General features: G+C 47.8%; 1 protein-coding gene across 7 annotated transcripts; it reads right to left on the reverse strand.

The window, feature by feature from the left end:
* Window positions 1–31: 31 nt before the first annotated feature.
* Window positions 32–10,828, reverse strand: LOC150044803 (sperm motility kinase 2A-like). Of its 7 annotated transcripts, XM_090321127.1 has the most exons (8): window positions 10,035–10,828; window positions 9,444–9,596; window positions 7,884–8,026; window positions 6,475–6,669; window positions 6,209–6,312; window positions 1,159–2,823; window positions 880–974; window positions 33–425 (listed from the first exon to the last, which is right to left on the reverse strand). In XM_090321127.1, the coding sequence occupies exons 5-6, from the start codon at window positions 6,237–6,239 to the stop codon at window positions 1,421–1,423; spliced, it is 1,434 nt and encodes a 477-aa protein (XP_090177253.1). In that variant the 5' UTR covers window positions 6,240–6,312; window positions 6,475–6,669; window positions 7,884–8,026; window positions 9,444–9,596; window positions 10,035–10,828; the 3' UTR covers window positions 33–425; window positions 880–974; window positions 1,159–1,420. The 7 variants fall into 7 exon arrangements, with proteins under 7 accessions (XP_090177257.1, XP_090177256.1, XP_090177253.1 ...); XM_090321128.1 differs by lacking the exons at window positions 9,444–9,596; window positions 10,035–10,828 and adding an exon at window positions 8,361–8,715; XM_090321131.1 differs by lacking the exons at window positions 9,444–9,596; window positions 10,035–10,828 and having other exon boundaries at window positions 32–425; window positions 1,159–2,820; window positions 7,884–8,715.
* Window positions 10,829–10,994: the final 166 nt, after the last annotated feature.

Raw genomic sequence — 10,994 nt, forward strand, 5'->3', positions numbered from 1 at the left:
ATGGGAGATCTGTTACCCAAATAGCCAGGGCAGGACCACTGATCCACCAAGAGCCTACCCTCCCTCTTGTGCACACCTCCTCAGCCTGCTTTGCAGGCTCAGCCTCCTGGCCCGACTGTGCACACACCAAAGGCCAGCAGTGCACAACCCCTCCCTATCACACACTTGCCACCCCGAGACACTATCAGCCCTCAGCACTTGCCTCTGTGTGGAAATCTAGTGCGCATGTGTGAAACAACACAAATAATCCCATGGGGGAAGAGCTCTCATCATCCAGTCTTACAGAATATCTGTTCATGTGGGAAGACAGTTATTGCAGGCAGGGTCCATCCACAGGCAAAGTCCATCCAGGCTTGGTCCTCCACAGCTCCACTCCATCTTGGTGCTCTTTCAGGTCCCTTGCTCTTTCTCAGGTGTCTCCGCCTCTTGGTGAAAGGAACCATAATTATTTTCATTCCTACACTTTGCCAGTCCAACAATGGGCTCTGGAGGTTCAGGATTGTTCTTATACTTGAAACTCAGTATCCCACCCTCTGGCTGTCCAAAGAGAAAAATGTGGGTCCACAGAGGGAGCTGTCATTCTAAGCACTATGTCAAGGTGGTGGAGTCCTCTAATTACACTAGGGTTTCTTTGTTATTTACTGTCATCAGTGACCAACTTTGAAATAATGGACTTCAGGCTAGTGACTATGTTAGAATAGTAATGAGGTTTACAAGAACACAATGGAGAGGTAACTGTATTGAAATGGAGGTAACTGGGTCTGAAACTACTGACCAGGTGCATGGGGACAGGTCCCTCTCCTTTGCTACTGAAGATCTGCCCTCATGTGCTGACTCAGCCAGTAAAAACTAGGGTTCTCAAGAGCTGGAGACAGTCACCTGGAGACCAGCAAAGGATAAGCAGAGTCCGAGATGATTCAGCCCCTCAGATGAACAGGCTCCTATATCAACATGCTCAAGGGCCCCTTTCAAGCCTGAATAAATAAATAAAAGCTCAGGGAAATAATATGTAAAAGGTCAGGTGATGACGCTGCTGTAGCATTGGAGACAAACGAGAATAGTAGTTGAATGAAGGTCAACGTGAGTAAATAAGAGATCAAGGTGGAATGCCACAGCCCAGGGAAGGTACAGGAGGCTTGAGACCAACTTTCAGCTTACCTTTCAGCACTGGAAAGCCAGCTCAGTGTTTGCTGTCCTGGCACCAGTTACCCGGCTGAAGAATCCTCTAGCACTGGTCACATGGCTTGGCTGTGCTGGACTGAGGCATGCTGCACACACAGCAGCGTGAACTTCCTGCAACTCTGTAAGTTCACGCCTCTCTGCATTTCCACATCCCAGTTGGTTCTGTGGCTTTCAATTGTGCTCTTCCGGGGTTCTGAATCTCTTTCTCAGAAACAGGTTTGTTCCTAAGCTCTGCAAATTACTTTGGGGCTCTGACACAGCAGCAGAGTCGGCCAAGAATGGCCATTACCCTGTCAGCCGCCCTCCTCCAGCCCCATCTGTTATTCAGGTGAAAGGCTGAGGCCTCCACCTGTACAGGCTGCCCAGAGGGAAGAGCGTTTTCCTGTGAGGGATAACTCTCTGGGTTTCTCGGCCAGCCAGGGGAAAGCACAGAATCCTGGTCACTGCTGCGGCTGGAGCTCTGCAGCAAGCAGAGGGGAATGGCGGGCACACTGGCACTTCGGCGGATCTTCAGAGGTGACTGCTTGCCACCGTCCTGCGACTGGTATTCTGAGGACACGCTGGAGCGCTGGAGTCGTGCAGGTAAGCTGGCTCTCCTTCCTGGAGGCAGGAGTCTCTCAGGAGTTGGGCATGGCGCAATAGCAGAGGGAATCCTCTGTAATTCTGCCTTGCTGGTGCTGTCTTTTAGACTTTCTCTGATGGCCAGGTAGGTGCCCATGGCTTCGTTGAACGCCCGGTCCCGTATCGCCTCTTGAGTGTCAGCCGCGTTGTAGCCCATGTGGCTCATGACATTGACAATCACGGGGTCCAGCTTTCCGGGCAATGGCTCCTCGGGACCCAGGCCAAATCCCGCCCCTTGATCCAGCCACGGGTGCTCCATGATTTGGCCGATATTGGGCCTCTCGTCCGGGTCCACTGTCAGCATCTGGGAAAGCAGGTCGTGTCCCTTTGCAGACAGGTAGAGAGGAGCCTCGTACTTGGCCTCTAGGACCAGTGCCCGAATCTCAGACAACTTCATCGCCTCAAACGGGAACTTCCCTGTTGCCATGACATAGAGCAGGACCCCTAAGGTCCAAATGTCCACTTTGTACCCGTCATACATTTGATTCAGGAAGACTTCGGGGGCCCGGAATGTCACAACTCCACAAATGCCCTTCAGCCTCTCCCCCGGTGTCAACCTCACGCTCATGCCAAAGTCCATCACCTTCACATTGCGTTTGGCATCCAGCAGGATGTTGTTAGGCTTGAGGTCCCGGTGTGCGATGCCGTTCTCGTGAAGGTAGTGCACCGCACTGGCGATCTGTCGAAACAGCCTCCTGGACTCAAATTCAAATAGGCGCTGGCGGGGGGACTTGAGGATCCAGCCCATGAGATGTCCCCCACTGGCCAGCTCCATGACCACATACACACACTCTTCGTCCTCCATCACCTCAAACAAGCGGATGATGTGTGGGTGATGCACAGTCTTACTGATGTCCACCTCGTTTGCTATCTCCTGGCTCTCCAGATCTTTTCTCAGGAGAAATTTCACTGCCACCTTGGTGTCCGCGAGGCGGTGATATGCCAGCTTCACATAGCCGAAGCCGCCATACCCGATGACCTCCTTCAATTCATACTGCCCGATGATGGTGATCTCCTCCTCTGAGGACGAGGAGGTGAGGGACACTTTGTTGACCATGGCCATTTTTCTGTCTAATCAAACTTAAACTTATCTAAAATGATCTAAAAGGAGTTGGTGGAAAGGAAAGCTTCACCTACACAAGTGAATCTAACGAACAAATGAAGACAAAGCCCAGCACAACGAAACGAGGTACCCCAATCCAAGGAACTGAAACACAGACCCCGACACGCAAGTAAAACGTGAAAATCACTGCGAGAAAGTCCAGCGGGTCACCGAGGAAAAGCTCCCAGCGCTGTAACTGCCAAATGTGGAGCTCAGCTGCTTCACATGGACCCTGCTGAAGATTCCTCACAATGACCCATTCTGTCATGGGGGAGGTGCACCAATCACGAGTGAGCCTAGTGACATCAGTTAGGAAGTGGACCAATCACAGCCAGGCATGCACCCACTGGCAGTTATGCTCTTGGGCCTTGAGGACAGTTGTCAAGGGAGCTGGCACAGGAGAGGATGCACTTCTGCTACCATGGCAACCATGTGGGGAACCCAATGGACACTAGTCAGTGACCCCAGATCTCCAAGGGGTGGGGATTACAGTAGGGGAGACAGGGCATCATATCACTGCTCCTCTGGGGACATTTTTCAGAGGACCCAATCCTTATGGACAAATTACAACACTCTTCTTGTTCTGTGGTATAGTATCTATCTAATTGAAAGAGAGCCTAAGACAGGGAGACTTTGTAATGATTGGACCCCAAAATTCGGCCTCTACTTGAGAAGAGAGACCAGATATCCAAAATTAAGTCACACTTTTGTCCATATCTGACATTCAAGATTGGGTCTCCTGTTTCCACTATGACTGGTTTAGATTGGCTTCATCATCTTTTTCTTTTTTTTTTTTTTTGGAAATCTTTATTTGTCCCTTGCAGGTTTCAAACCAAACACTTTGTTTTTATATTTGTGGTACTGCAGCGTTTAATGTTAATATAACTGTTCTAATAATGCTAGGCAAGCATACACTATTAAGCCCTTTTCAGAGGTAGACTCCTATTTTATGCACTTGAAGGTTATTCTACTTGAGTTTGTGTTTGTTGGTCATGGGTCTTGAATTCTGGGCCTGGGCATTGTCCCTGAGCTCTTCTGCTCAAGGCTGATGCTCTACCCCTTCAGCCACAGTGCCACTTCTGGTTTTCTGGTGGAGAGTTCTTTTTAAGGAAAAAGAAATAATGTTACAGGTACTGATGGCTCACATCTTTCATTATAATACTCAGAAGGCTGATGTCTCAGGATTTCAGTTTAAAGCCAGGGCAAGCAGGGAACTCCCTAAAATTCTTTTTGAAAATCCATCACAGAAAACCACATGCGGCCCTGTGGCTCAAAGCAGTAGAGAGGTAGCCTTAAGCTAAAAAAAGAAAAACTAAAAAAAAAAAAAAACAACTCAGGGACAGGGTCCTGGCTCTGTATTCTAGCCCCAGGATTGAGAACTATATGAAAAATGAGCTGAAGATGACCTGGCCCCCAGTAGAAACTCTCACAGTTGTCTCTGAGTTCCAAACTAAGAACAATCCTGCTAAGCTTCTGCTGGATTCCCTACGCCCGCAAACTGGGTAAGAAGAAATGCTGGATGTTTGAAGTTATCTGATCCATAGGAACAGATATCTATTGGTGTGGGTAATAGCCCTGCCTGAGTATGGAGATTTTATGAGGAGTATTCCGTGCCTGAGCACTGCCCCTGAGCTTCTTTTGCTCAAGGCTACCACTTGAGCCACAGCACCTGTGCCAGCTCTTTCTATGGATGCGGTAGAGAGGAATGGAACTCTGGTCTTTGAGCCTCTAGCACAAATACCATTAGGCCTAACTCCCAGCTCCCAAGTATACTTCTGATGTCATTCTAACATCGAGTATAACATATTGTCGCATCTTTGAAATGTCACGATTTATTATAAAAGAGCATCTGTTTTACACAAATGCCCTAAACCTGTTGGTCCAGCCAGTGGCTGTTTGTATAAATTGGAGGAATGCAAGCTTCAAGAACGGGTGCATCATTGTCTTGTGGCTATCATGACAAATGACTACTGATTTAGTGACTTAAAACAACAAAAAATACATTCCCATCAATTTCCTGAAATGACAAATTCAAAATCGATCCCATAGGGTTGTTTTCTTTTTGTTTTTGTTTGGCCACTCCTGGGGCTTGAACTCGGGGCCAAAGCACTGTCTTGGGCCTTCTCAAGGCTAGTGCTCTACCACTTGATCCACAGCACCACTTCCAGCTCTTTCTATGTATGTGACATCGACAAATTGAACCCGGGTTTTCGTGCATGCTAGGCAAGCACTCTTACCACTTGACCAAACTCCTAGACCTCCCATAGGGTTCTTAAGGCTATCACAGGAACTCAAGATGTGAGTAGAGCAGGAGGATCTAAAGCAGAACCCATGTGTTGTCTCTAACAGGGTCTATGTGGACTGCCTGCATTCCTTGGCTCCTGGCAGGACCACTCCAATCTCAGCTTTTGTAGTCTCCTCTGCTTTGGCTCAGACATTCCTACCTCTCTTTTTTTCTTTTTAACACTCACAGCATGTCACCAGACCCAGCCTAGGTAATGTGGTTATCCTTCCTTGTAATGTATTCATACCACCTAATCTCTTTGTCTTTTCCATGTTACTGACCCCTTGCAGAGTTCCAGGGGTCAGGATGAATATTTGAGGGATCAAGACTGAGCTACCACAGCAGGATCCTCCCTTTTGTTCTCCAGTTAAAGTGTCCCCAGTCCCATCAGCCATTGCTGCCACCAGGAAGCACACTGTCCTTGTTAGATGATCCCAGGGCCCTTCCACAGTGGTCTATCAAAATCAGGCTGTGCACTGAGTACTGGTGGCTCAAGCCTGTAATCCTAGCTATTCAGGAGGCTGAGATCTGAGGATCGCAGCTTGAAGCCAGCCCTGGAAGGAAGGAAAGGCTGTGAGAATCTTCTCTTCAACCAGGAAAAAGCTAATTAAGGAGCTGGGAGCATGGCCTCAATGGTAGAGTTGTTGCCTAGCATGCAAGAAGCCATGGATTCAATGCCTTGGTACCACATACCTCAGACAAAAAGCTGCAAGTGGTGCTGTGGCTTAAGTGGTAGAGCACTAGCCCGCAGAAAGCCCAAGGACAGTTGCCAGGCCAAGAGTTCAAGCCTCAGGACTGGCATAAAAAAGTCAATCAACAGCTGGGGCTCAGGTGGTAAAGTGTTAGCTTAGAGCAGGGGGTGAGGAGGTTGAGCCCGGGAACAGAGCTCTGATGCTGAGTTGAAGCTCTTAGAACTGACACGAAATAGAAAATAATGTAATAATACAAAAAATACCCAGACTTTTTTCAGAGAAAGTCTTGACACTATAAATTTACTAAGTGAAGATTCTGGTTCTTACCTGTTTTGCAACACTTCAGGAAATCAAACATTATTTCCTCCCTTCCCTGCTGTCTCCAATATCCATAGGAGAATGGCTGCTTCTTTTTTCAGTTGTCTACAAAACTGCTTCCACAAAGATAGTTGACGTACTCAATAAACTCAAACTGCCTATAAATATACATACATACATACATACATACATACATACATACATACATATACATATATATAGGTATACATACCTATATATATATATATGTACACATATAGTGTTTATTTTCCTACCTCTTTGTGTTGTCCTGGGTATTTGAACTCAAGGCTTTATACTTGCTAGGTTGGTGCTGTGCCTATAAACCGTGTCTCCAGACTGAATTTCTGTTCATATCCACATATCAATCCTTCATGGCAGGGCCCGGGCACCAGGATACTCCACCTCCATGATTCCTCAGATCTCTTGCCACTTCAGAGACTTCTTTCCATCTAGCAGAATGGAGAGAAGACTATTTTAACTGACATATATTGTGATGTCGGAACTTGGCTCCTGATTCTTCGAAAGTGTTCTAAGATTTGAAACTCAGCTCTCTGCACCCTGGTTCCCCTAGGAGAATTAGGCTCTGTGAGTATTCCATGAGGTCTAGAGCCTTTACCTGGGACTTGCCAGTGGTAGGTAAGGGAACACCAGGCTTAGAGCCTGGAGGGTCAGAGGGGATATCTCTGGAAGCTGATAGGCTCTCTACTAAGACCCTGACACCATTCCATGCTGACAACCCTGCTCTGGGCACCTGTGACTCTGTTCCTGTCTATTCCACACCCCACCCCAAAACCGCTTCCTTTTGCAATGATTTTTAAGATGTTCTGTACACAGCTGTCCCTCAGAGGAATACAGAAATCCCTTTTGTAACAATAGACATAAACCTGTGCTACACCAAAGTCCAGTACAATCCCTGATGGCGCTGGGGGATTACCCCTGTGAATCCAGGCATGACATGTGGAAGACAGCATGTGAAGAGTCCAACATCAATTTCTGTGAAGAATGCAGCATTGGACTTGGGATGCAAGAGGTGGATGACCAGCCAAAAACATGCCAACTGAGAGGGGGCAGGGAGAGAGGGAGATAGAGGGAGGGAGAGGAAAGAAGAGACAGAGACAGAGACAAAGTCAGGGCAAGGAAGGGAAGGACAGGGTATGTAAAGGGAGAGGAGAGGATGGAGAAGAGGAGGATAGGGAGTGAGGATGAAGACAAGGAAGGAAGACATGCAAGGGGTATAAGTGGGTAAAAGAAAAGAGAGAAACAAACAGAGAAAAGGAGCCCCAAAAAGAGAAAAAATAGCACTGATGTCTAGCCCCAGTACCAGTATATACTCACAAACACATACACACAACAAATACAAAGGCATACAATATGACAAAACACTGAGAAATCAGGAATTGAACAATGCTCTCCCCTTCGACCACCAGTATTCACTGACTGAACCTTGTGGAATTCAGGATTCCTTCACTCCTTCATGACCAGCTTCCTCTCCGTTCTCCTTCAGCACCAGGGTCAACCCTGCCTGTCACCAGGGCCCCATCCTATGCCTTCTTTTGGCCCTCAATGCTTCTCTCACGAGAATCCCATCTCAATCTTTGTGACGAGATGCCCTGGCTGAACCAACACAAATAACCCCGCGGTGGACGGTCACACCCAATCTTACTGAAGTTCGGCTCGTGTCCAGATGCAGTCACCCCAGGTAGGGTCCATCCTCAAGTAAAGTTTATCAGGCCCAGCCCATCCACAGGCACCACTGTATCTCCCTGCTGTCTCACGTCTCTGGCTCCTTCCAAGATTTCTCTCCATCTCGTTGAATGGAAAGAAAAGTATTTTACTTTATGTATTTTGTGATACCAGAAATTGGTTCTGGATGTTTAGGGTGTTCTACTTTTGAACTTCAACACCTTCCCCACCCTGGTTCCCCTAGCAGAAAAATGAGGTTCTGCTCTTCTTCCATCAGACCTAAAGTCTTCCTCTAAGTACTATCTTTGAACAAGAAGCAACATGCTCCAGAGCCTAGGGCTTTGGGTAAGATGGGGACAGCTGGGGATTTCCCTGGGAACTCATAGGGTCTCTAAACATCTGACACCTCTCACTGCTGGCCCCTTTGCACTGTGCAAATGAAATTCTCTATGTGTACCTTGTGTACAATGGTCCAGTACACTTTCTCTCCTCATCCACTTGAAGGTGTCTCATACATAAGTATACAAATCCATTTTCTAATAAATCAACAAAAGGCCTGAGCTATACAAGATTCAAAAAGTCAAAAGTGTGGGCAGGTGCTGGTGGCTCATGTGTGTAATATTAACTTTTAAAGAAATTGAAACCTGAAAGACTGCAGTTCAAGTCAGCCTGGGCAGAACTCATCACCAACAAAGTAGAAAACTTCAGCCCTAGAGGTGTGACTCCAGTAGTAGACAAATCAGACACACACACAAACAGATAGAGAGAGAGAGAGAGAGAGAGAGAGAGAGAGAGAGAGAGAGAGAGAGAGAGAGAGACAGAGAGACAGAGAGACAGAGAGACAGAGACTAATTTGGGAGAATGGAGGGAGTGAGATGGAATGGAAAAGGGCGTAGAAGGGAAGAGCTAGAGGGCAAGAGGAAGAGGAAGAGGAGAAGGAGTGGGGACCAAAGATAGGTGGGAAGAGAGAGACTGGAACAAGGAGAGCACTGAAAGCCAGAGAAGGAAAAGGAGAGAAAGAAATGAAGAAAAGCACTGAGTTCAAGCCCCAGTTCCAGCACACTCACAAACACATCCATACAACAAACAAACAAAAAGAAACAACAAACAAGCATTGAGGAATCATGGAAATGAACAGAATGTCCCTTTCCACCCACCGTCTTCCCTGAAGACTGGTCCAGGTGGAATTCAGGATTCCTCAGCCACCTCCTCTCTGCTGTCTTTCCGCACTAATGGAACCCTGTCTTTTACCATAAACCCACTGATTCTCTCACCAGAATCTCATCTCATTCTTGGAGCTGAGCTCCGGACTTCAAATAGCCCCCGAGTGGGACTTCCAAGAGCCCCAACCACCCTCTGTGCAAATCCTATCCGTCTGTTCTGCAGGCTCAGCCTCCTGACCTAGTGCACACATAGCAAAGGCCACATGTGCCCAACTCCTCCCCATCACACGTTTGTCACCCCAAAAGTGTGGGAATCTATTTCCCTGGCTGAACCAATACTAATAACCCAGTGGAGAAGGGCTCTCCTCCAATCTTACTGAATTTCTGTGAATACGCAGTCAACCCAGGCAGGGTCCATCCACAGGCAAGGTCCATCCATAAGGAAAATCCATCCAGACCCTGGCTATCCACAGATACCACTATAACTCCGTGATTTCTCATGTTTCTTGTTCATTCGGAGATTTCTCCACCTGTAGGTGAAAGGAAGGGAAAAATATTTTAATAAACTTTCGATTCCAAAAAATAGTTTCTGGACGTTGGGAACATTCTATTTGCAACTTAGATCCATCCATAATCTCGCCAGTTCCCCTAAGAGAACAATTGGGCTCTGCTACCCTTCTATGAGTCTTCACCTGGGAACTGCTAGTCCAAAAGAAGCACCATGTCCAAAGCCTGGGGCTCTGCAGAGGGGTGTCAGGTGTGAACTCTCTTGAGATTTATAGGGTCACTACTAAGAGTCTGACACGCATCAGGGCTGACATGTTCGCCCTGTGCACATGTCCTTCTCCCTCGGTCCACTCTGCACACCAGCTCACAACCACCTTCCTCACACCATTTTTTAGTTGGCCCTCACACAGCTGTCCCTCAGTAAACACATACATCCCTTCTGGAACATCAGAGAAACCAACCTGTGCTACAAGACACTAATGACGTCAAAGGCATTGCCAGATGCTGCTGGCTCACGTGTGGCATCCTAGCTTTTCTAGAAGCTGACACCTGGAAGATCGAAGGTACAGCCAGCCTGGCCAGATTCCATCTCCAATTATCTAGAAGAATGCAAGCCTGGAGGTGTGAATGCACTGGTCCAGCACCCACCATGGCCCTGTGAACTAAGAGACAGAGATTGCAGGAGAGAGAAAGAGGAGAAAGGTAGACAGAGAGAGATCCAGATGGAGGCAGGGAGAGAGAAGGAATGGGAAAGGGAGAGGAGGGGAAGGAGAAGAGGAGAAAGTCATGGAGTAGGCACATAGAAAAGAAGGAAATGCAGTTCAAGCCCCAGTTCCAGCACAAACTCACAAACACATACACACAACAAACAAACAAAAAGAAAACCAAAAAAAGCATTGAGAAATCAGGAAAATGAACAGTCCTCTTCTCCCCATCCACCCTCTTCCACGGAGGCCTGGACCATGTGGAATTCAGGATTCCTCGGCTTCCTTCTCTCTGTTCTCCTTGAACATGAGTGTCAATCTTTGACTTGAGCTCAGTACTTCAATCAGTGGTGAGGTAGACCACCCAGGCATTCCAGCCCAGCACCTGCTGCAAATCTCATCAGCCTGCTCTGCAAGCTCAGCCTCTTGACCCCAGTGCTCATACACCAAGGGCACATGTGCTCAACTCCTCCAAACACAGCACCCACCCTCACAACTTCCTCTGTGTGGAACTTCTATTGCCCTGGCTGAACCAACTCAATAGCCCAGCAGTGAAGGGCCCTCAGCCAGACTTACTGAATTCCGTGAGGGGGCAGCTGTGCCAACACAGGCAGAGTCCATCCACAGACCAGGTCCATCCAGGACAGGTCCATCCACGGCCACCACTGTGTCTCCATGCTTTTTCAGGTCTGTCGCTCCTTACTCTCAGCTCCAAAG

This window comes from Megascapheus bottae, chromosome 29 (genome assembly GCF_031878675.1).
Source record: "Megascapheus bottae isolate mThoBot1 chromosome 29, mThoBot2.hap1, whole genome shotgun sequence".
NCBI classification, from domain to species: Eukaryota; Metazoa; Chordata; class Mammalia; order Rodentia; family Geomyidae; genus Megascapheus; species Megascapheus bottae.

Excerpts from the sequence above, each read along its gene's own strand:
- LOC150044803 (XM_090321130.1), bottom strand. The coding sequence starts at position 6,239 with ATGTTTGATTTCCTGAAGTGTTGCAAAACAG. Across the intron at positions 2,824-6,208 it reads CCTGAAGTGTTGCAAAACAG|AGGAGGAGATCACCATCATC; the intron begins GTAAGAACCAGA and ends CCTCGTCCTCAG.